Source organism: Pipistrellus hanaki, assembly GCF_964339955.1.
Source record: "Pipistrellus hanaki genome assembly, chromosome: 1".
Classification (NCBI taxonomy): domain Eukaryota; kingdom Metazoa; phylum Chordata; class Mammalia; order Chiroptera; family Vespertilionidae; genus Pipistrellus; species Pipistrellus hanaki.
In genome coordinates, this window is record NC_140503.1 from 116,620,825 (window position 1) to 116,646,611 (window position 25,787).

Here is a 25,787-nt window from a genome sequence, read left to right on the forward strand (position 1 = left end):
GTAAAGTCATAGTCAAGCGATCCGGACCCGGCCGGGGCGGAGGCAGGAGGGACCGAGGCCGGGCTGCCTCCCCCGGCGGCTGGACCGGCGTGCGGCGCCCGCGGGAGGGAACGGGAAGGCGCCCGCCCCCCGCCCAGGCCGAATCACTCACTGGACCCGCCTCAAGTATTCCTGAGGCGTCCTCGGAGGGATGGAGGGGTCGAAACCTTCTGTCAAGTCGCAGGGCTCCACTGGCAACAGCCGGGGCATCAGCTCTTCCACTGCAGACTCGGCGGGCACCCACGCCATGGCTCACAACCCGGCCCGTCCCGCCTCCGGGTCACGGCGCAGGCGCACGAGCAGGCGCTCTGGCGCGGAGCGGAGCCCGCGGCGGCCGGCGGGGCGTGGTTGCGCATGCGCAAACCTGCGCCCTGGTCTAAGGCCTCTCTGTGCGGGGAAGACTAAGAATTTTTAGCTCCCGGCGGTAGCGGTTCTGAAGTGTTTCTACATGTGCACTCTTATACCCTCTGTACTCGTTCCTAAGGTTCGGGTAAAACTGAGGATTAACAACTTTTTATGCACCGCTAGTAGTGAGGGGTCCCAAAGTGTTGTTGTTGTTTGTTTTTTAATTAGTGAGCAATATTACTGTAATTATCCTTTATTGACCTCTAAATTCTTAAACCCCTGGTAGGTCACATACATCTCCTCATTTACTTCTTTACAGCCTTTTGAAGTAGATGGTATTATCCCGGTTTTGAAAGGGAGGAAATCGGCCTAAAGAGAGTACAAGTACTCCCAACAGTGGCTCTCTCCCAAAGGGGAAGAAAACCAATTCCCACCCAGGTTTGTCTGAAAACAAATGAACAAAAATTTAATTTTCTTAGGAATCTCTTGTGCTTGGCTGCTTCAAAGATCATTTTATATTTATTGAAAGTGGATATTACTCCTAGAATAACCATTCGTTTTTTCTTTTATTTTTTCCCTCCAAAAAGAACTCTTCTTAAATATAAGTAGTGCAAAGTATAAAACCAATGCTAACAACCAGGAGCCACCATTATTAATCTTAGAGCCTATCTTGTGAGTTGAGTACTATTATCTCCATTTTACAAATGAGTAAACAAGACAGAAATAATTTAGATAACATTGGTTGGGTCACAAATTGCAAGAAAAAAATGAAAGTATTAAATCTTAATTTTTTTTAAACAAGCTGTGTGAATACAATTGACTTTTATTTATAAGGTTTATGTTTATGTTTGATGCATTTGTTGTTTTTTTTTTTAAACAAAAGCACTGCCTTTAGCAATTGATTTAGAAACCAGAATGTAACTTACTCAATTGAAGACCAAATGAGGACAGTCTTTAGGTTAAAAACTCCATGTAGGCCGAAACTGGTTTGGCTCAATGGATAAAGCGTCGGACTGAAAGGTCCTGGGTTCGATTCTGGTCAAGGGCATGTACCTTGGTTGCGGGCACATCCCCTGTAGGGAGTGGGCAAGAGGCAGCTGATGGATGATTCTCTCTCATCGATATTTCTCTCTATCCCTCTTCCTCTCTGTAAGAAATCAATAAAATATATTTAAAAAAAATAAATAAATAAAAATAGTAAAATTGTTTCTAATTTAAAAAACCCCAAAAACTCCATGTATAAGAACATGGCAAAACTACACATGGATAAAGGAAGAATAAAGAGGAATAACAGAATGAACAAAGACTGACCTGGGAAATAATAATATTTTCCAAAAGAAAAGATGTGTAATAAAGCACACAAATGATTTTGAAATGCTTCAAAAAAAGACAAAGGGATTTGGGCTAAGGCAGCTAATTGTGGAAAAGTGATTAGGAAGATAAGGGTTAGTTTAATAAAGTTTGTTTGTACAGATTTATGTTGGCCTTGAGTCCCCATTTCTGGTGGTAAGAATGTCTTCCTTCCTCCTGGCATAGGATGGGAGTTTTATCTCCTGCTCTGAGGAAGGAAAAGGAAGATCTGATTGCCCTTCTTGCATCTGCCATTTTCCAAACGCCTAAAACTCACTATCATATTGGTTAGGGGTGCATATTTGGTTTTCTTTAGTTGGTCCTAAATTGGAAGCATGGAAAAAATTAGTAAACCTGTTATTTTGGGACAATTATTACATGGCTTATTATTTATCTTCTTGAATTGTTGCTAGTGCTAGCAGTTGAACTTCCTACAAGTTTGATTTATAGAAGGCTTCCCAGGATAGTTACAATAGAATAATAGGTTGGTTTCCTGGGACGGTTGCTGCAGATTGTGGATCAGAGTCCTATTTGTTTTAAATATTCACCTGAGAATACGTTTTTATTAATTTTAGAGAGAGAGCCGAAACTAGTTTGGCTCAATGGATAGAACATTGGCTTGGGGACTGAAAGGTCCCGGGTTCGATTCTGGTAGAGGGCACATATCTTGGTTGCAGACATGTCCCCCGTAGGGGGTGTGCAAGAGGCAGCTGATCGATGACTCTCTCATCTATGTCTCTAACTCTCTATCGCTCTCCCTTCCTCTATGTACAAAATCAATAAAATATATTTTAAAAATAAATAAAATTAAAAAAAATTTAGAGAGAGAGAGGCATTGGAGAGGAGAGAGAGAAACATTATTGGCTGCCTTCTGTATACACCCTGATCAGGGATTGAGCCTGCAACTTAAGTATGTGCCCTGACTGGGAATCAAACCTGAAACTTTTGGATGTGCGGGAAGACAGTCCAACCAACTGAGAAACCCGGCCAGCGCCAGAGTCCTATTTTTATCTTTATGGTCAGGCCATTGTCCATTTGTATATCAGTCTCAGCAGGTAGAAGAAAGAGCTCATTCAAGGCCTTATTATTTAAGGAAGTTTGTCATGTTGGGAAAGTTCGATAAAGGTCAGTATGTTGATGTATAGACAGTAGAGGATGAATAGTGCTGAACAGACTTATGAGAAATGTAGCTGTGTAAAAAACTGGTACCTCTACACAGTGGAATACTACACTGTGGTAAAAAAGGAATTCTTACCATTTGCAACAGCATGGATGGAATTGGAGAGCATTAGGCTAAGTGAAATAAACCAGGCAGAGAAAGATAAATATCACATGATCTCACTCATTTATGGAATATAATGAACAACATAAACTGATGAACAAAAATAGATCCAGAGATAGAGAAACATTGATCAGACCATTAAACCTCAGAGGGAAGGTAGGGGAGGGTGGGGGTAAGGCGAAGAGATCAACCAAAGGACTTGTATGCATGCATATAAGCCTAACCAATGGACACAGACAACAAAGGGGTGAGGGTATGAGGGGGTGTATAGGGAGGGTAATGGGGAAATAAGGACACATATATAACACTGTAATCAATAAAGAAATTTTAAAAAATGCCCTGATTGGTTTGGCTCAGTGGATAAAGTGTCAGCCTGCGGACTGAGAGGTCCCCAGTTCAGTTTTGGTCAAGGACAAATGCCTGGGTTGCTAGCTTGATCCCCACTGGCGGAGGTGCAGGAAGCAGCCAATCAATGATTCTTTCTCGTCATTGATGTTTCTTTCTTTCTTTTTTTTTAAAAAATATATTTTATTGATTTTTTTACAGAGAGGAAGGGAGAGGGATAGAGAGCCAGAAATATTGATGAGAGAGAAATATTGACCAGCTGCCTCCTGCATGCCCCCTATTGGGGATGTGCCCGCAACCAATGTACATGCCCTTGACCGGAATCAAACTTGGGACCTTTCAGTCCGCAGACTGAGGCTCTGTCCACTGAGCCAAACTGGTTTTGGCTCGTCATTGATGTTTCTATCTTTCCCTCTCCCTCTCTGAAATCAATAAAGATATTTAAAAAAATAAAAAATATGAATAAAAGCAAGTAAGGCTCTGGCCAGTGTGGTTCAGTAGTTAGAGTGTCAGCCCCCAAACCAAAGAGTCACAGGTTCCATTCTTTTTTAAATTATTTTATTTTATTTTATTTATTTTTTATTGATTATGGTCTCAAATAATTGTCCTTATTCTTCCATTCCCATCCCAAACCCCTCCTTAGATATGCTCCCCATTCCCCCCCCCCCCCCCCCCGCCGTTGTTCATGGCCACTGGCTAGGCCACAGGTTCCATTCTTGACAAGTGCACATTCCTGGGTTGCAGGCTCTATCTCCTGGTGCATGCAGGAGGCAACCAATCAATATGTCTCTGTCACACTGATGTTTCTCTTTCTCCCTCTCCCTTCCGTCCACTTTCTCTAATTTAATGGAAAAATATCCTCTGGTGAGGATTAACAACAACAACAAACACACACACACACACACACACACACACACACACAAAAAAAACAAAAAAAACAAAAAAAAAAAAACCAAGTAAAATAATTCTATTCCAACCCACTTATTGTAGTTCAGGGTTAGGTGGCAAGAGCCTGTTCTGGCAGCCCTGGTAAGGCAGGAATCCACAATGCACAAGACTCACTTTCATTGCCTGGTCACTTACATGCAACCATGCTCACTCCCACTGGGACAATGTAGCCATGCCATTTCACCTTGCATGCACATCTTTGGGATGTGGGAGAAAACCAGAGTGCTTGGAGAAACCTATGTATGCATGGGGAGAATGTGCAAACTCTACAGTGAAAGTGACCCTGGCCAGGAATCAGTTTTTCCCCTCTCAACACGGTTATAATGAGACTAGAGGCTCAGTGCACAAAATTTGTGCATGGGTAGGGTACCTAGCTTTGGCCAGCAATTACGGTTAGTCTGTGGAGAGACTATTGGGGTGATTTGGGGGCCCCTGCTGGCACCCACCTTGGATGGCCTAGTGCTGCCCATTCACTGGCCCCCGCTCTCTGATTGCCCTGCTACCACTGGCACCCACCTTGGCTGGCCTGGTCCCTGCAGGCTGGGAGCAGCTCCTGTATTTAGTGCCCCCTGTTGGTCAGTGCATGTTATAGTGACTGGTTGTTCTGCTGTTCGGTTGATTTTATTATATAGGATGGCGTTTGAGGGCCAGCTCTACATAATGAGACCTTCTATGACTCAGGGATATGCAGCTGATCGATGTTTCTCTCTATCCCTCTCCTTTCCTCTCTGTAAAAAATCAATTAAAAATATTTTTAGCCCGGAGCAGCCAGGTCTGGTGCGGCAAGGCCCAAAGCAGTGGTTGCCAGGCTGGGAGCGGCCAGGCCCGGAGCAGCCAGGTCTGGTGCGGCCAGGCCCAGAGCAGCAGTTGCCAGGCTGGGAGCAGCCAGGCCCGGAGGAACGGCTGCCAGGCTGGGAGCGCCCAGGCCCGGAGCAACCGGGTCGAGTGCGGCCAGGCCCGGAGCAGCAGCTGCCAGGCTGGGACTGGCCAGGCCCGGAGCAGCTGGGTCAGGTGCGGCCAGGCCCGGAGCAGCGGCTGCCAGGCTGGGAGCAGCCAGGCCCGGAGCAACCGGGTGGAGTGCGGCCAGGCCCGGAGCAACAGCAGCCAAGTCCAGAGCAACTAGGTCGGGAGCGGCAGTGACCAGACCCGGAGCAGCTGGTTGTGGAACAAACCAGAGCAACAGAGGCCAGGCCCGGAGCAGCCAGGCCTGGAACAGCTCGCTCCTCGCCTGCCCCTGCCCCACGGCTGCCTCTCAGCGACATGGCTGGAAACTTTTGCGGGAACTTGAGGGTCTGCTGAATCAAGTGATGAAGGCTTAGATCTGGATGTGTTGAGTTAGTATAGGGCTGGGGTGTTGATCTGTGAGTGCCTTGGGTGGGGCCTGGATGAGGCTGGTTGACCTATTTGGAAATGTCTTTTGTGTGAAATGTATCATTGGGCATGTGGAGGTATTATTGATATGAGAAAATGCTAAGTAACTGATTTACTATCTGAAAAGGGATTTACTATCGGGGAAAGGGAGGGAGGAAGAGACTGAACATAAACTGCACCTATGGATGAGGACAATGGGGGATGGGGAGGGGGTGGAGGGTGAGGTGGGAACCTGGTGGAGGGGGGAAGAAATGAGGAACCTTTGTAATAATATGAACAATAAAGATTGATTTAAAAAAATATTTAAAAAAAATATATTTTATTGATTTTTTACAGAGAGGAAGGGAGAGAGATAGAGAGCTAGAAACATCGATGAGAGAGAAACATTGACCAGCTGCCTCTTGCACACCCCCTACTGGGTATGTGCCCACAACCAATGTACATGTCCTTGACCGGAATCAAACCTAAGACCTTTCAGTCTGCAGACCGAAGCTCTATCCACTGAGCCAAACCGGTTTTGGCAATAAATATTTTTTTAAATTAAAGAAAGGCAATGAAGATAAATGAAAGGAGATCCTAGTCTTAGCCCATGCCCTAAGCAGTCTCTTTTATCTCTCTAAGAACACTGTCCTCAACCTTTGTGGTCCAGATCCATAATGAGAACTAGAACACTGAAATGATGTCAGAAAATCAAGGCAAGGTCTAGTTTAATTATAGAACACAAAACAAGAGTTTATTTCTTTAAACTAGCTTTAAAATACAAATCTAGCTTCTTCCTTTTAAAGTAGGAGTTTCCTTCTTTGCAATGTAGATTTTAATAGTTCTTATGTTCTTTATAAATCAAATACACATTAGACAAAAAGAAAAGGAAAAATAGCTGTCAGAAAATAACCATGCTGTATTTCTTTGGGGCACTATAAATGGTTTAAGAGCAGATCAAATTATTTCACTTGTATAATTTCTAAACGGGAGATTCCAACAAGAACTAAAAGTTTAAATACCAAGTCTTGTTAGCATTAAAGGGGAAAAGAGGCATAAAATCAAAATTGTGTGTAAGTTTTAAATGGTCTCCAGCACCCATCCTGACTTTGAATATGCTACGTATGTAACCTCTCTTATCTTCACATTCATTACATACAGGGATTGGACTAAATGATTACTAAGGTGTATTTGAATTTATAATTCTATAACTCTCCGATGTGATTTGCTAATTAGCCTTATTTATTATTACTGTTCTATATAATATGATTGTAGTCATTGTGTGACTACATCAGAATGATATTATGCTATGTATATGTATGGACGTGGCACACTATTAATGCTGAAAATTAAAAGTCAGATTCTGAGTACTGCTTTTTCCAGTGAATACTCCAAAAACAGTTGGCCTGTGCCTTATAAAACCACCATCTGGACAAATGGAAGAGAACCCATGTTGAAAACACTGCAAGTGGCCTGGCCAGCATGACTCAGTGGTTGAGTCATGAACTAGGAGACTCAACCTATCGACCTATGAACTAGGAGATCACAGTTTGGTTCCTGGTTGGGGAACATGCTTGGGTTGTGGGCTCGATCCTTAGTGTGGGGAGTGCAGGAGGCAGCCATGATTCTCATCATTGATGTTTCTCTCTCTCTCTCTCTCCCTTTCCCTTCCTCTATGAAATCAATTATCTATAATAATAAAAGCATAGTATGCTAATTAGACCGGACGACCTTCTGGATGAAGCCGAGGCTGTGAGGGAAGCCTGGGGCCTGGGTCCCAGAGGAAGCTGGCTCTGGCAGCCGGGGGAAGGCAGGCCTGCTCTCGCATGAATTTCATGAATCAGGCCTCTAGTACACACACACACACACACACACACACACACACACACACTCCAGGCGCTTCATTTATACATAATGAATTAAGCCAAAAACAACAAAAAAGTAGAGGTGAAAACTATCTGTTGGTGAGCACATAAAATTTTAAGAAATGTACATTATCATGCTTCAGCTGACTGTGTATTACTGGAATCTCCAGTTTAGAAACATCTGTGGATTCAAAGTAGGAAGGAAATTACTGGCTGTTACACATTAACTAGTACTCAAGGTAATTAATGAATGAAGATAAAGTCCTGGTGTGTTTAGAATACTTGCCCCCAGATAGTCCTAGAAAAAAGTTTCCAAGGACAGATATCTTTGGGAAATGTACTAAAAGCCCCCCCTTAAAGATCCACAATGAATATTAATGTATCAAGACCTCTGACAAGAGATCTATTTCACATAATCTAACTATTTCCTGAGTTTATTTAACCATAGAACTGTCCCTCACTGTTTGTTGATTTGTTTGTTTATTCTCTCTCTCACTTTTTAAAACAATCTTTGACATTTTGAAAAATGCTGATTTGAGGAAGAACTGATCTTAGAAGTATTTGCTTTTAAAAAGGACTTTTTTTTGGATGGGGGTAGGGCTTATATCAGATTTATGTTTTCAGTCAACCTCAAATACCTAAAAATGTTGATGATAATATACTAGAGGCCCAGCCCCGCCCATCTGCCCTCAGCTGTTGGCAGCATTTGAACTCTCTTACATGTGGTTGGGAGAGAGTTTCCAATCCCACTCCTTTTTTCTAATGGTTTTCCTGCCCCTTCCCCCTTTCCCTATGTTGTCAGAAGAGCCTCTGGCCGCTTCCCCTTCAAGACCTAATCAGGGGAAAGAGCCTTTGACCTTGGCTATAAAAGCACCTGTCTAATCACTGAGCTTATTAGGCCACCGGAGTGCAGATGCATAAGTTACTTCAAATAAACATTTTTGGGGTGTGTGTGAAAACTTAGGTCTCTGATATTAAGAGGAAAAAACTATTTCTTTAAAATGATGACAATATCTATTTCAAATATTGTAATTAAAGTATGGAAAAAAAAACCCCTCACATAAAAAGGCTGCAAAAATATTATTTTACTTTGAAGATAGTAATAACTGGAAATAACAGGTTTCTTTCAGGCCACATTCTAAAAAGGTAGCTGCTTTTTTATGTCTTAGGCCAATACAAACGTCTTAAAAGACCTCTGACCCTGCCTTTTGAAGATTTTAGGTTAACACATTTGTCTTAAAAACTGGGAGGTGCCTAATTTTTAAAAACAACCAGCCATACCCCTTCCTTAACCATATTGTCCATCATCCAAGTTATAATTTATAAACAGCCTTGATGTACTACACACGTGCAAAAAGTACACAAAGTCAGAAAACTACTTTGCCTTAGAAGTATATATTTAGTAATCACTTAGTTACACTATTTTATTTTTGTGAAATGAGAACTTACCAACCAAACCATTCAAACAGACCCACCAGACAATAAATAACATCATATGTTTTGTTTTATTCACAGTACATTTGTGCATAAACACTCAATTACAGCTTTGTATTTAGTATCAAAAACCTTTTCTTGTGTGCATTTTTGCTACAGATCCCTTGCTCTGGATTACATTTTGAAAACTGCCTAATACAGATAAAGCACCTTTCCAGGTTTGCTTCTGAGAAACAAATGTATTTATTTACTTATTCATTTTAAATCTTTATTGCTCAGATTATTACAGTTGTTCCTCTTTTTTCCCTCCATAGCTCCCCTAACATCAGTTCCCACCCCAACTCCATGTTTTTACTCCCACCACTGCCCTTGTCCATAGGTGTAAGATTTTTGTTCAGTCTCTTCCTGCAACTCCCACACTCCTTTCCCCCCAAGAATCGTCAGTCCACTTCCTTTCTATGCCCCTGATTCTATTATATTCACTAATTTATTCTCTTCATCAGATTTTTTTATTCACTTGATTTTTAGATCCACTTGTTGATAGATATGTATATGTTTTCACTTTTTTAAAAATATATTTTGATTTTTTTACAGAGAGGAAGAGAGAGGGGTAGAGAGTTAAAAACATCGATGAGAGAGAATCATCAATCAGCTGCCTCTTGCACACCCCCTAATGGGGATGTGCCCGCAACCAAGGTACATGCCCTTGACTGGAATCGAATGTGGGACCCTTCAGTCCGCAGGTCAACTCTCCATCCACTGAGCCAAACTGGTTTCGGCTTCTTCCTCTTCTTAATACCCTTCAGCATACTATCTAAAAAAAAGAGTAATATGCAAATTAACCATCATTCAGTGATAAAGATAGTGGCACCCACAGCCAATAAGGAGGGAATATGCAGATTGATGCAACAAAGATGACAGGCGGCTCCAGGTTAGCAAGAGAGTGGGCAGGAGGTGGAGGCTTGGCTTCCTTGGTTGCCCCAGTGACCAAGGAAGCCAAGCTGGCCAGAGAGTAGGCAAGAGACAGGAAGTGACCAAGGAAGCCAAGCCTCTGCCTCCTGCCCACTCTCCAACCGGCTTGGTTTTCTTGGTTGTGCAAGTATAGGCAGTTGGGGGTTAGAAGGCCAGTGGAGGGGAAGTTGTGGCGAGCAGGCTGGCAGGCAGAGTGGTTAGGGACAATCAGGCAGGCAGGCAGATGAGCGGTTAGGAGCCAGCAGTCTCAGATTGTGAGAGGGATGTCTGACTGCCAGTTTAGGCCTGATCCTACAGAGAATGCAGGCTGGGCTCAGGGACACCTGAACCTCCCCATGCACTGTTTTTGTGCACCAGGCCACTAGTTTCATATAATACTGCTTTGGTGGTGATGAACTCCTTCAGCTTTCTCTTATCTGTGAAGCTCTTTATCTTACCTTCAATTCTAAATGATAGCACTGCAGTGTAGAGTAATCTTGGTTGTAGGTTCTTGCTATTTATTACTTTGAATATTTCTTGCCACTCCCTTCTGGCCTGCATAGTTTCTATTGAGAAATCAGCTGACAATTGTATGGATGCTCCCTTGTAGGTAACTAACTGGTTTTCTCTTGCTGCTTTTAATATTCTTTGTCTTTTGCTCTTGGCATTTTAATTACAATGTGTCTTGGTGTGGTCCTCTTTGGATCCCTTTTGTTTGGGGTTCTCTGCACTTCTGAACTTGTAAATCTATTTTTTTTCACCAGGTAGGGGAAGTTTTCTGTCATTATTTCTTCAAACAGGTTTTCAATATCTTGCTCTCTCTCTTCTTCAAATAGGTTTTCAAAATATTGCTCTCCCCATAATTCTGATGTCGGTATGCTTGAAGTTGTCCCAGAGGCTCCTTACATTATCTTCATATTTTTGGATTCTTTTTTCTTTTTGCTTTTCTGGTTGGGTATGTTTTGCTTCTTTGTATTTCAAATCTTGACTTGATTCTTGTGAACCTCTAGTTTGCTGTTGGATCTCTGTATATATTCTTTATTTTAGTCAATGTATGCTTAATTTCCGATTGATCCTTTTTCATATCCTTGAGGGTCTCATTAAATTTATTATCCTTTTCCGCCGAAACCGGTTTGGCTCAGTGGATAGAGCGTCGGTCTGCGGACTGAAAGGTCCCAGGTTCGATTCCGGTGAAGGGCATGTACCTGAGTTGCGGGCAAATCCCCAGTAGGGGGTGTGCAAGAGGCAGCTGGTTGATGTTTCTCTCTCATCAACGTTTCTAGCTCTCTATATCTCTCCCTTCCTCTCTGTAAAAAAATCAATAAAATATATATATAAAAAAAAATTATTATCCTTTTCTAGGAAATTCTTGAAAAACCTAACCATGGTTTTGAACTCTATATCCAGTAGATCATTTATGACATGTTTCTCTGTCTCCGTATTTTGGCTGCTTCCTTGTGTTGATAGAGTGGCCTTGTGTGCTAGATGTCCTATAGGGACCAGTGGCTCAGCCTCACTAATTACCTGAGGTGGATACTCTCTGTGCACTCCTTTGTGGGCTGTGTGCACAGACTTGTAGTTAAGCTTTGATTGTTGTTGGTATCACTGGGAGGAATTGAGCTCCAGGCCAATTGGGTGTGAGGACCAGCTGTGTCTATAATGGGAGAACTGCTGTGCTGGAGACACCTTATGGGGCAGGGCTGGCTTCAGTGGGGCTTTGGTGCTCACTGAGTCTGACCCATGAATGTGTCATTTATGGATGTGAAGAGCTATAATCTGGTATGGTTTCACACTGACCACTGTTTATACCTGCTCCTGGAACTACAAGGAGGTGCAAAGTCAGCCACTACATGAGACCACCCAGCAGGAGCTACAGAGAGACCTGCAGATTCCTCTTCTTTGGGGTTTGGAAGCTGTGAAGCAATACAAGCTGCTTTTGCGTGGTCTTCAAAATAGACTCACCCAGGCTAAAGAGCCGCATGTGGCTTGAGAGCCAGTTTGCTGACCATGGTTCTAGACAAAGCCAGGGCTGCAAGAGTCTTGGCATTCACCATGGCTACCAGGGCAGAGCCCCTTGCACAAATTTTGTGCATGGGGATGTGTCTGCAACCAAGGTACATGCCCTTGACTGGAATTGAACTTGGGACTCTTCAGACTGCAGGCCAATGCTCTATCCACTGAGACAAACCAGTCAGGGCCATACTACAGAGATCTTGAAAGATGGTACTGTACTATGAGCATTGCAAAAAGAAAAAGGAAAAATGCAGTAGTGATTTATTTCACTATTTTATCATCTTTGATAACTCCATCATTCTTCCATTTTTATTCTTTTAGTTTTAAAAAAAAATATATTTTATTGATTTTGTACAGAGAGGAAGTGAGAGAGATACAGTTAGAAAAATCCATGAGAGTCATCGATCAGCTGACTCTTGCACACCCCCTACTGGGGATATGCCCGCAACCAAGGTATATGCCCTTGACCGGAATCGAACCTGGGACCCTTCAGTCCCCAAGCCGATGCTCTATCTATCCATTGAGCCAAACCGGTTTCGGCTCTTTTAGTTTTTTTAAGGCATAGTTTGGAATAATTGAGTAATGATGAAATAATGCCAATGATAATGAAGTAGCAGGATGTTTCCAGGGGTGCACACCTGATTTAGGAAAAATAAGATCACTAAGGTTTCACGATGAATCCTACTTATGAGAATCCAATGGACCCATGTGGTAATTGCAAATAGAACAAGCTGTATTCTATTTTTTAAATAAAATTTCTCTTTGTTTTTAGAAGTCATTTAAGAAAAAAAATAACTCATGAAATATCAGTTCTTACAAGAAGACCAAAACGCTTTCTCTGTGGTCAACAGATGCGAGGCTTTGTTCCAAATATTATTTGGTGCTGGACAGACACTCATTGCCCTGAGTGCTTAAGGCTTAAGGTATCGGCCCTGCAGGGGAGGAGGCAAGTGAGGCAGGCCGCTGGATAAGACTAGTTTGAATCCACTGTCTCAGTTTCCCCATTCCACTTACCCAGGAATTTTCCTGGTTTGCTACCACCCTGCTTCCAAAGAACAACTCACTTTGTTTAAGGGGAAATGTTTGCGGTCTAGGAATCAACCAGGGCCCTACAGGGCCGGACGCGCTAGGAGAGGGTTTCCATTTCTCTTCAGGACCAGAGGAGTCTGCGTGGCAACGGAAGTCCCCATCTTTCTTGCAGCGGCAGGAGAGGGGGAAAAGGCGCCCCCCTGGGCAGCGCACTCTCAGTTCCGGCTCCATCCGGTGAGGGCCCCACCCACGCGCCTCCGTTTGGTTAGTTTCCTTCGCGGCGCACCTCGGGCCCCGTCCCCGCCCCTTCCTCAACGCTCCTTCTAGTCCCGCCCACTCCGCAGAAGATTCCGACCCCGTCCCGGATGTCCCCTTCAGGCTTCCGGCCTGCGGCCCCGCCCCTCGGTCTAAGCCCCGCCCCTTTCCGCACGCACGCCCCGCCCCCTCCCCTTGACGTGGCAGAGGCGGCACCAGCCATGTTGGCCCAGCAGAGTTGTGCGCGGCGGCCGGGGGCGGGACGGCGCGGGTCCTGATCGCACTGCCACGGCTGCTTCTGCCGGCGCCCAGGACTCATTTCCGTCGGGCGGAGGCTGCGACCGGCGCGGGTCTCGTGGAGAGGACACTGTGGTAAGGGGTCACTCGAGGGCTGCCTCCGGGGACTGGCTCTCTGTGGGAAGCGGGGAAGGGCGGCGGGCGGGCCGGGGTCTCCCGGGTGGTGCCCGCTCTGCCCTCTCAGTGCCTGGGGATGAACCCTGAACCTGTCACTCCTTTCTTCCCCCTGCTTCTGCTTCGTTCTTTCCGGATTTAGGGGCCCGGCTCCCTCACCCAGCTCCCCTGGATCAGGTGTCTGGAGGGAGTCGAGTGAGAAAAGGTTTCTGACCTCGCACCCCAACCCCGCCTCCGAGCTACTGCCTCCCCCCCCCCCCTCCCCGCAGGCCATCCCCGGTGCTGGGCACTTGGACTTCTTGGCTCATTTCTTGCCAGATCTGAAGTGCCCTAGACTTTGAACCCAGGTGACTTCGTCACCCGTAGTTCGGCCTCGGGAGTGAAAGGGGGAAAAGGAGAAAAGTCAGATCAGACTGATGATGCCTTAGGGCTTGATTACAAATAGAGTTCACCTTCCAGAATGAACCTTTCTTTCCGCCCTAGTGTTTTCCCGTTTTGATGGGAGAGGAAAAGTCATAGGAAACTTACCTGTAGCCACTGGAGTGTGTTTGTCGAATGAAAGTATCCAGGTGAACTTCCTCGACCTACACTCTCAAATTAACTTGGTTAAAAAAAAGTTTTATGTTTAAATATCGATATAAATATAAATCAGTGTTAAGTTTCCTCCTTGTCCTTCCAACCATTTTTAATTGACTAAAAATTTAAAGTTAGAAAGGGCCTTGTAGTTTTAGCCCAAATCGCTTATCTTATTGATGAAAAATTGAGGATCCAATAGTTTAAGCTATTTGTCTAAAATAAACTAGTCATCGGAAGTAGTTGAGAACACTTCATTGAGGATCTTACAACTGAAAAGTAGGAGGCACATTAAATTTTCAGTTAAATACATCTGATATTGGGAGGAATTCAATTTTACTTGTAAGTTAGGATGTTTGTCACTTAATTACCTATAAAATGGTTAATATGGGAATATTGAAAAACTATCATACGTGAAGCCTTAAAAAGTACTGTGGATATATGTTTGATATGCTAGGTTAAAATCATATACTACTTTGTTTCTTTGCTTTAGTTATACCATGATAAATTATTTAAAGTAATTCCCACTGATTATAAATTGTACTGAAAAATGAGACATTTGTTTAGAATGGTCTTTTGTGTTTTGTACCACTTAATAAATGTATAGTGACTAATATGTTAAGTCTGCATGCTAATATAGTGTCTGAGTCATATTCATTGGTTTTATGCTTTTATGCAAACATTAGGGGAGAGATAAGTCTCAGAGACTTTGTCTACTAGGCTCCCTGATTGAATTAATGTCCTAATGGCAGTGGTTCTCAGGACCCTTTATTCTTAAACACTAGAGGCCCAGTGCACCAAATTTGTGCATGGTGGGGGAGGTGTCCCTCAGCCCAGTCTGCACCCTCTCCAAACTGGGACCCCTCAAGGGATGAGTCGAGGGATCCCATTACATGTTTTATTGAGCTTAAATGGGCGGTTGGACATCCCTCTCACAATCCAGGACTACTGGCTCCCAACTGCTCACCTGCCTGCCTTCCTGATTGCTTCTAACTGCTTCTGCCTGCCAGCCTGATCAGCCCCTAACCACTCCCCTGCTGTCAGCCTGATAGATGCCTAACTGCTCCCCTGTCAGCCCGATTTCCCATAATTGCCCTCCCCTGCAGGCCTGGTCACTCACAACTGCTCTCCCCTGCAGGCCTGGGTCCCTCCCTTCCCCCCAATTGCCCTTCCCTGAAGGCCTGGTCACCCCAACTTCCCTCCTTTGCTGATCTGGTCACCCTAACTTCCCTTCCCTGCAGGTTTGATCACCCCCAACCACCATCCTTTGCAGGTCTAGTCCCTCTTAACTGCCCTCTCCTGCTGTCCATCTTGTATGTTGGAGTGATGGTCAATCTGCATATTACTCTTTTATTGGGTAGTATAGAGCAGTGGTTGGCAAACTGCAGCTCGCAAGGCACGTGTCTCTTTGGCCCCTTGAGTTTGTGGCTCTTGAGCTGTGGTTTGCTGACCACTGATTTAGGGCAATGATTTGGGTGACACCATAGAGAAGTGTCGGCAAACCATGGCTCGCGAGCCACAAACTCAAGGGGCCAAAGAGACTATTGTGGCTCACGAGCTGCAGTTTGCCTATCACTGGGATAGAGGCCTGGTGCATGGATGGGGGCCAGCTGGTTTGCCCTGAAGGGTGTCCCGGATCAGGGTGGTGGTTCCCTTGGGGCGTGGGGTGGCCTGAGTGAGGTGCTGGTGGTGGTTTGCAGGCCAGCCAGGCCTCCCAGCAACCCAAGTGGAGGCCCTGTTTTATATTTCTTCTACAATTTATATATCTTCAAAATTGAAACTTTGTAGCCTGGAGCGGAACCAAGCCTTCTGCTTGCTCTGTGGCAGCAGCCATTTCTGTTGGGATATATTTATCTTCTATAATTGAAACGTTGCAGCCTTAAGCCGAGGCCAAGGCAGGCCAGGGCTGCAGAAGCTTGGCTTTCTCCATGGCTGGGGACAGCCCTAGCCTCCTGCTCTCTCCAGCTCCATGGCTGCTGCCATTTTTGTTGGGATTTATTTATCTTCTATAATTGAAACTTTGTAGCATTGAGTGGAGGCCTAGGTTGGCAAGTGTAGGTGGAAAGCTTGGCTTCTTCCATTGCGGGGGAAACCCAAGCCTCCTTCCTGCTCTTGTGGCCACAGCCATCTTGATTGGGTTTATTTGCATATTTGCTCCTGATTGGCTTGTGGGCGTGGCTTGTGGGTGTAGCAGAGATACGGTTAATTTGCATATTACTCTTTTATTAGATAGGATTGTTAAGAATCCCATACAAAAACAAAAATCCGCCTGGCTTAATAAAAGACATATCTACTTCTGTATTGAGTCTATTGTGATACATTGTTTTGGTTGAATTATATGAAGGAAATCTGGTTCATAAGTATATAGCTGGAAAAAGGCAGGTTATTTTCATAGTTTTTTCCAGATAATTTTGCATGCTTACCAAAAATGAACAGTTTTGCCCTAGCTGGTTTGGCTCAGTGGATAGAGTATCGGCCTGGGAACTGAAAGATCCCAGGTTTGATTCCAGCCAAGGGTACGTGCCTGGGTTGTGGGCTTAATCCCCAGTGGGGGGCATGCAGGAAGCAGCCAATCAATGATGTTTCTATCTCTCTCTCCCTTTCTCTTCCTCTCTGAAATCAATTAAAAAAAAACATATATATATAAACAAAACAAAACAAAAGTGAACAGTTTTTAAAAAAATACATATTTTTATTTTATAGTCTTGTTCTTTATTGTCACCCCAGAAAGGTCCTATAGCATCCAAACCTTGATCAACTGCATATGTAGAACAGTGGTTTAGACATTTTCTGGCCAGGTATATTTCCATTCCCAGGGCCCATCTCCCTATACTATCTTAACCTGGAGATACTGCTTTATGAAGAATGCATATCTTCCAAATGTTGACATTTTGTTATATTATCCTATACTAGAGACTCGGTGCATGAAATTTGTGCACAGGGCAGGGAGGGGTGTCCCAATCTGGATGGGATAGGGCGTAAACCGGCAGTTGGACATCCTTCTCACAATCTGGGACCACTGGCTCTTAACTGCTTGCCTGTCTTGCCTGTCTGATCACCCCTAACCACTCTACCTGCTGGTCTGGTTGCCCCCTAACTGCCCTTCTGGCCTGGTGGCCCCTAACTGCCCCCCTTCCAGACTGAGTGCCCCTAACTGCTCCCCTGCCAGCCAGCCTGGTCGCACCTTACCACTCTACCTCCTTGCCTGATCGCTCCTAACTGCTTTCCCCTGCTGGCCTGGTTGCCCCCAACTGTCCTTCCCTGCAGGCCTGATCGCCCCCAACTGCCCTCCCCTGCAGGCCTGATCGCCCCCATCTGCCCTCACTGCTGGCCTGGTCATCCCTAACTGCCCTTTCCTGCTGGCCTGATTGCCCACAACTGCCCTCCCCTGCTGGCCATCTTGTGGCAGCCATCTTGTGTCCACATGGGTTAGCCATCTTTGACCGCAGGGGGGCAGGCATCTTGTATGTTAGAGTGACAGTCAATTTGTATCTTAGGCTGTTATTATATAGGACACACACACACACACACACACACACACACACACAAACACACTAGAGGGGCCCGGTGCACGAAATTCATGCATAGGGGCGGGGGGTGTCCCTCAACCCAGCCTGCACCCTCTCTAATCTGGGATCCCTCTCACAATCCAAGACTGCTGGCTCCCAATTGCTTGCCTGCCAGCCTTCCTGATTACCCCTAACCGCTTCTGCCTGCCAGCCTGATCACACTCTAACCACTCCCATGCCAGCCTGATTGATGTCTAACTGCTCTCCTGCCAGCCTGGTTGCCCCCAACTGCCCTTCTCTCCAGGACTGGTCCCCCCCAACTGCCCTTCCCTGCAGGGTTGATTGCCTCAACTCACCTCCCTTGCAGGCCTGGTGCCTCCCAACTGCCCTACCCTGCTGGCCATCTTGTGGTGGTTATCTTGTGTCCACATGGGGGCAGGATCTTTGATCACATGGGGGCAGCCATCTTGTGTGTTGGAGTGATGGTCAATCTGCATATTACTCTTTTATTAGATTGTGTGTGTGTGTGTGTGTATGTATGTGTGTGTATATATATATAAAATAAAAATATATATTAAAATTTTAATCCTCACTTGAGGAATTAGGATATTTTTTCCATTGATTTTTAGAAAGAGTGAAAAGGGAGGGGATGGGGGAAAGAGAGAGAGAGAGAGCAAGAGATTGATTGGTTGTCTTCTTATCCCACCCCAACCAGTGCTGGGGACTAAACTTGCAACTGAGGTACATGGAGATTTGGCTTGACTGGGAATTGAGCCTGAGACCTTTCATTCCACAGGCCAACACTCTAACCAGTGAGCAAAACTGGCCAGGGTTATACAATATATTTTAAAAACCACATTGATAATACCAGAAAAATCTTTACATATTAGGAAGCTGTGAAGCTGATGGTAGTGGATAGAAGTTTTCCAATATTTTAATATTTGCTCGAAAACTCATATTTTATCACTGGCAATAAATACTGTGAATTATTTTCTAGGTGACAGGCTTATTTCATTTGTTTTGAGAAAATGTATGACAAATACCTAAGTACTAATAATGTACCATTCTTAGAAAATTGAGGAAGAAGTCACTTAAAACATTTTTTTTGTATGTGTGTTTTGTGGTTCAGATGAACAACCCTGATTGGTCTGGTATATTTTAGTGGATATTTTAATGCCTTTTGGTGATGCATTTTAGATACATCTGAGGTTATAGATTTGATTAAGTAATGAATAGAAAACTACATTTGCTTTTTTTTTTCTCTGTAGATATAATAAGAGGGATTGCATAGTCCTAGAATTTATGTTTTTTTTTTTTTTTTAAATATATTTTATTGATTTATTTACAGAGAGGGATAGAGAGCTAGAAACATCGATGAGAGAGTAACATCGACCAGCTGCCTCTTGCACACCCCCTACTGGGGATGTGCCCGCAACCAAGGTACATGCCCCTGACCGGAATCAAACCCGGGACACTTCAGTCCACAGACCGACGCTCTACCACTGAGCCAAACCAGTTTCGGCTAGAATTTATGTTTTTTTTTCTTCTTCTAAATGTATTGTTTTATCTGATTTAAGAAATTTCAGATACATTGTAAAAGAAAGGGCAAAAGTGTGTATTTCGTTTTCAGTTCACACAGAAACGGTCAAATATATTTAATGAATAAGCATTTCTCTTCTGGCATCTATTACGTACAAAGAGCTAAGAATATAGTTTTCATAGAAAATATTTCAAGATCTTCCCCTGTAAGAAATTTTACATTCACATACTCTAATGAAAGCAGCAATATTTTATGCAAAAGTCCATATGCATTTATTTGTAGGTCTTACTTAATACAGCAAAATGTTAAAGAAAATTGAGAATACTGCTCATTTTTCTAATTTAATTTGACATATAAAATGGAACTTCTTTTGAAAAAAAGATTTGCATGAAATTTATCTTACCTATGATTTATGCTCTAAGAGTACATTTAAAAAAATCAGCAACCAGCTTCCTCTGTTTAAATTGAAATGAACGTGGAGAGAATCCAAGATGGCGGCATAGGTAACACCTAACTGCAGCCTCACACAACAATTTTTCGTTTTTAAAAAATATATTTTATTGATTTTTTACAGAGAGGAAGAGAGAGAGATAGAGAGCTAGAAACGTCGATGAGAGAGAAACATCGACCAGCTGCCTCTTGAACACCTCCTAACGGGGATGTGCCTGCAACCAATGTTCATGTCCTTGACTGGAATTTAACCTGGGTCCTTTCAGTCAGCAGACCGATGCTCTACCAATGAGCCAAACCGGTTTTGCCCCCCCCCCCCTTTTTTTTTTAAATTAAATTATTATCTGTGTACATACCTTACCATTCCCCTCCCCTACCATTCATACCCTCCTTCCCCAGAGTTTTGTGTCCATTGGTTGTACTTATATGCATGTATACAAGTCCTTCGGTTGATCTATTATCTCCCCCAGATCTCCCTACCCTCCCCGCTGTAATTTGACAGTCTGCTTGTTGCTTTACTGTCTCTATATCTATATTTTGGTTCATCAGTTTATAATGTTCTTTATTATCCATAGATGAGTGAGGTCATGTAGTGTTTCTCTTTCATTGACTGGCTTATTTCACTCAGCATGATGTTCTCCAATTCCATCCAGGTTGCTGCAAATGATGAGAATTCCTTCTTTTTTATGGCAGCAGAGTATTCCATTGTATAGATGTACCATGGTTTTTGGATCCAATCATCTGCTGATTGGCACCTAGGCTGTTTCCAAATTCTAGCTATTGTAGATTGTGCTGCTATGAACATAGGGGTGTATTTATCCTTTCTGATTGGTGTTTCTAGTTTTTTGGGATATATTCCTAGGAGTGGGATTACTGGGTCAAATGGGAGTTCCATTTTCAGTTTTTTGAGGAAACTCCACACTGTTCTCCACAGTGGTTGCACCAGTCTGCATTCCCATCAGCAGTGCATGAGGGTTCCTTTTTCTCCGCAACCTCGCCAACACTTGTCGTTTGTTGATTTGTTGATGTTGGCCATTCTGACAGGGTCACACACCAATTTCAATAAAATACCACTAAAATACAAAATGGACATTACCCAGAACTACAGGAAAGTCGACTGACTGGAAATTCTACAACGAGAAAGAAAGAGAAAACCAGAAGGAAAAATCAGAGGAGCTGTAAAAGCCTAAGGTATGGAGACACGTTGCACGCACCGAGAGGACGGAGTGGGAGAGGAGGGGGAGGCTGAGTGCCTGGCTGGCGTTCCCTAGCGGGAAGGAGATAAAAGCTCCGGACTGTGCTGAACCCAGATGCGACCGCACTGAACCCCAGTTCTAGGCCAGACCCTGGGGACCCGGGCTCATACAGAGGGAGCCTGGGCTGTAAGGCAGAATCTCAGGGGAGCAGCGAAAGGCAGAGCCCCCGGAGGCACGCACATTCGCGCAGAGGATGGACTGTTGACTCTGCTGCTAGATTGCCCTAGCAGGAAGGAAACAAAAGCTCCAGACTGCTCTGAATCCCACTTCCAACCCTACTTCCAATTGAGCTGAACCCAAGTTCCGAGCTCATTGGGGGAGAGCCTAAACTGTTTGGTAGCGGGTGAAACTTGAGGGCACCTTTCTCTCAGGTGCCTCCACCCTGAAACTCTGCCCCATCCAAGCTGAACACAGAGACTTTTAAGGCTACTGACTCAGGGAAGCTGCAAAAATGCCGAGACAAGGAAAGAGATCACAAACGAAAGAAATGGAGGACAAGCTGAAACCGGTTTGGCTCAGTGGTAGAGTGTCAGTCTGTGGACTGAAAGGTCCCAGGTTCGATTCTGGTCAGGGGCATGTACGTTGGTTGCGGGCACATCCTCAGTAGGGGGTGTGCAAGAGGCAGCTAGTCGATGTTTCTCTCTCATCGACGTTTCTAGCTCTCTGTCTCTCTCTCTTCCTCTCTAAAAAAAAATCAATAAAACATATTAAAAAAAGAAAAAAGAAATGGAGGACAAAAAGTGACTGGATATAGAGTTCAAAACCACGCTTATAAGGTTTTTCAAGAATTTCCTGGAAAAAGTCGATAAAATAAACGAGACCTATGAGGATAGGAAAGGGAATCAACTAGAAATAATAAGGGATCAACAAGAAATTAAGAATACATTGTCTGAAATAAAAAATACTATACAGAGTCCTAAAAACAGAATGGAAGATTGCAAGAATCAAGTCAAAGATTTGGATCATAAAGAGCTAGAAGACACTCCTCCGCAGAAGCAAGAAGACAAGAGAATCCAGAAAGTTGAAGATAATTACCTCTGGGACAACTTCAAGCGAACCAACATCAGAATTATGGGGGTCCCAGAAGATGAGAGAGAGCAAGATATCGAAAACATACTGAAAGAAATAGTGACAGAAAACTTCCCCGACCTGGTGAAAGAATTAGACCTACAAGTCCAGGAAGCTCACAGAACCCCAAACAAAAGGAATCCAAAGAGGACCACTCCAAGACACATCATAATTAAAAATCCAAGAGCAAAAGACAGAGAGAGAATATTAAAAATGAGAAAAGCAGGTAGTTACGTATAAAGGAGCACCCATATGATTGTCAGCTGATTTCTCAACAGAAACCATGCAGGCCCGATGGGAATGGCAAGAAATATTCAAGGTGATGAATAGCAAGAACCTACAGCCAAAAATACTCTACCCAGCAAAGCTATCACTCAGAATCGAAGGCCAGATAAAGAGCTTCACTAATAAAAAAAAGCTAAAGGAGTTCATCACCGCCAAACCAGAATTATATGAATTGCTGAAGGGGGTTCTTTCGGAAGAGAAAGAAAATAAAGATAAAAATTATGAACAACAAATATGTAATTATCAAGTGAATCTAAAAACCAAGGGAATTAAAAAAAATCTGATGTACAATATTAACTGGTGAATATAATAGAATTAGAGATATGGAAGGGGAGTGAACTGACGATTCTTGGGGAAAAGGGGAGTGGGAGTGGGTGGGAAGAGACTGAACATAAACTGTGCACCTATGGATGAGGACAGTGGGGGGTGGGGAAAGGGCAGAGGGTGGGGTGGGAACCTGGTGGAGGGGAGCAATGGAGGGGGGAAAAATGAGGAACATTTGTAATAATGTGAACAATAAAGATTTATTTAAAAAAATACAAATAAGTAAATAAAATCATAGCTTAACTGAATAAATGCAATGTACAACTCAAAAAAAATTGACATGAACGTGATAAGTAAACAACTTTTTATTATGTAGTTGCAAAAAGAGTCAATAATCCTTTCAAGAAATAAACTATTTTGTTTCCTCCCAATTTAGGATCACCATAAACATAATCCAGAAATGTTATTGGAACCTTGTCAATAGTGTAATTCAACTGTGTTGCTCGAACAATCATTTCCATCTGGAAAATGTAGCCTTTAGAAACACATTTTTCTATTAATTTTTGTAGAACTTCATTTCAATATAATCTGAAACTTCCTGTAAAATCAGATGCTCCTGGTCTCAGCAAAATTTGAGTTATAAAATTGGCCCCATGGCTGATTAATTTTTTTTTTCAAATCCCAGCCATAAACACCTTCATTTCCTTTGTAGTGAGTTCCAGAGACAATATCAAAATTACCTTTCTTTTGCTTCATGGTGTGAGAGATCAGCATCCATAATAATTATGTAGTTTTCTGTGGCATGTTTCATTCTCGGTATACATGCGTTCCTAGCCCCAACTTCTTCTCCCGTGGTCTTAGAAGAATTTTGATCCATAGATCTTCTCCAAGTGTTCAGCAACTTCCCTTGTTCCATCTGGGCTCCCATCATCTATGATTAAAATTTCATAGTCTATTCCACTCTCGGAGAAGCTTTTCACCAGCAGCCACATGATGAGCAGCAGGTTCTCGTGCTCGTTGTAGGTGGGCAACAGCATGGAATACTTGTCCTGTCCTGGGATGCGCCCCTCCAGCTCCCAATGAGATCTCGGAGGAGTACCATTCGCTGTCTTGGAGGCCATGGCGGAACTCCTAGAATTTGTTTACATCTGTATCATGGAAACTGTTGCTAAACACTGGATTTCTCTCCCAAAGATTGTTTCTCCTTCTGTGGCCTATGTTAGAAAGGTTGACCCCTTCTAACTCCCTTTGACTATCTCAGGCCTTTGTTTTACCATTATCTTTCAACAACCACTTTTTCGTGAGAGTTCGTATCATTCTTCTCAAAGCTATCTCCTATATAAAATGTACCTTCTAAATATTTTTTTTCTAAATGTATTTAGTTATCTTAGAATTTCTCTTTATTCTTTATCATCCTTTGTAAAACCCATGTTTGCTCTTGTTTAACAGAAGATTCTGTTCTGGTCTCTCAGATTCTGATAGGAGGAAATACTGTTTAATTTTAATTTTATTATTAAGTGAGGTATAATTGGCATCTTATTTCTTTTAAAGTAGAGGAAGCTCTTAGCTACTTAAGATACTTATATTTGTTAAGGTTCACTTTCTGTAATTTATATTATCAAAATTTATTTGAAATGTTTCTAAAATAAAAATTACATAATACTTTTATATTTTTATTTTGTAAATATATTTTATTGATTTTTTACAGTGAGGAAGGGAGAAGGATAGAGAGTTAGAAACATTGATGAGAGAGAGAAACATCGATCAGCTGCCTCCAGCACACCCCTCACTGGGGATGTGCCGGCATCTAAAGTACATGCCCTTGACTGGAATCAAACCTGAGGCCATCCAGTCCGCAGGCTGATGCTCTATCCACTGAGGCAAACTGGTTAGGGCTATAATATACTTTTATTGAATTATATTTTTTCTCCCCTCAATATTTGAGAATCAGTTCCTCATCACATCATTGTTCTTAGCAACTCAGCATCCATGTTGGCTCTTTTTCTATATATCTATATCTATATCTATATCTATATCTCTCTATATATCTATATATCTATCTATATATATATTTATTGATTTCTTTCTTACACTAACCACTGTTGTAGTTTGAGAACACAAGATAGAATTGTTGCCTAGGTAGGAAAGCTGACATCTTAGATAAGCAGTGAGAGAGTAACAAGGTGGAGATATAGCTTGATTTTGTCCCCTAATCAGGATGGCATCCTCCTCCCCCTGGTGGTAAATTTACTACTTTTTGGGTCTAAGAGTCATTTATTATTTTGTTATAAGTTGGATTATTGTTGCTTGCTAATTTTTTTCCTAGATAAATATTTCCTTTGGTAATGATTTCCAGTCGATTAATATTGTTGAAAGTAGGGAAAACAAACTTATTTTGAATTTTCATAAGAGATTTTGAGAATATATATATATATTTAAAAAAAATCTTTATTGTTCAGATTATTACAGTTGTTCCTCTTTCCCCCCCATAACTCCCTTCCACCCAGTTCCCATCCCACCTTCTGCCCCTACCCCCCCCCCCCCACTGTCCTCATCCATAGGTGTACGATTTTTGCCCAGTCTCTTCCTGTACCCCCCATCCCCTTTTCCCCCAAGAATTGTCAGTCCACTCCCTTTCTATGCCCCTGATTCTATTATATTCACCAGTTTATTCTGTTCATCAGATTTTTTATTCACTTAATTTTTTGATTCACTTGTTGATAAATATGTATTTGTTGTTCATAATTTTTATCTTTACCTTCTTCTTCTTCCTTTTCTTGAAGAATACCTTTTAGCATTTCATATAATACTGGTTTGGTGTTGATGAAATCCTTTAGCTTCTTCTTATCTGTGAAGCTCTTTATCTGACCTTCAATTCTGAATGATAGCTTTGCTGGGTAGAGTAATCTTGGTTGTAGGTTCTTGCTATTCATCACTTTGAATATTTCTTGCCACTCCTTTCTGGCCTGCATAGTTTCTGTTGATAAATCAGCTGACAATCGTGTGGGCGTTCCCTTGTACGTAACTGTTTTTCTCTTGCTGCTTTTAATATTGTCTTTTTGTCTTTTGCTCTTGGCATTTTAATTATGATGTGTCTTGGTGTGGCCCTCTTTGGATTCTTTTTGTTTTTGCTTCTGTGTGCTTCCTGGACTTGTAAGTCTATTTCTTTCACCAGGTGGCAGTTTTCTGTCATTATTTCTTCAAATATATTTTAAGTATCATGCT

At 43.0% G+C, this 25,787-nt stretch overlaps 2 protein-coding genes and 2 pseudogenes across 5 annotated transcripts in view; 2 read left to right on the top strand and 2 right to left on the bottom strand.

Annotated features, from left to right (window-relative positions):
• GEMIN2 (gem nuclear organelle associated protein 2) overlaps window positions 1-371 on the bottom strand; it is a 37,355-nt gene extending 36,984 nt beyond the window's left edge. Inside the window, exon 1 of one of the 2 annotated variants that reach the window (XM_084871440.1) lies at window positions 152-371. In XM_084871440.1, the coding sequence (XP_084727566.1) occupies window positions 152-288 (137 nt within the window). In that variant the 5' untranslated portion in view covers window positions 289-371. The remainder of the gene's footprint in view (window positions 1-151) is intronic. The other variant, XM_084871441.1, reaches the window with a different exon arrangement.
• LOC311620775 (neurofilament light polypeptide-like) overlaps window positions 1-25,787 on the top strand; it is a 1,158,328-nt pseudogene that overhangs the window by 979,233 nt on the left and 153,308 nt on the right. The gene's annotated exons all lie outside the window — the stretch shown is intronic.
• The window catches only part of SEC23A (SEC23 homolog A, COPII coat complex component), a 78,826-nt gene continuing 66,425 nt past the window's right edge, over window positions 13,387-25,787 (top strand). Inside the window, exon 1 of the mRNA XM_084868446.1 lies at window positions 13,387-13,578. The gene's annotated coding sequence lies outside the window, so the exon portion shown is untranslated. The remainder of the gene's footprint in view (window positions 13,579-25,787) is intronic.
• On the bottom strand, window positions 22,931-23,693 carry LOC311616305 (dolichol-phosphate mannosyltransferase subunit 1-like; annotated as a pseudogene). Its single transcript has one exon. The product of its transcript is annotated as a dolichol-phosphate mannosyltransferase subunit 1-like (transcript).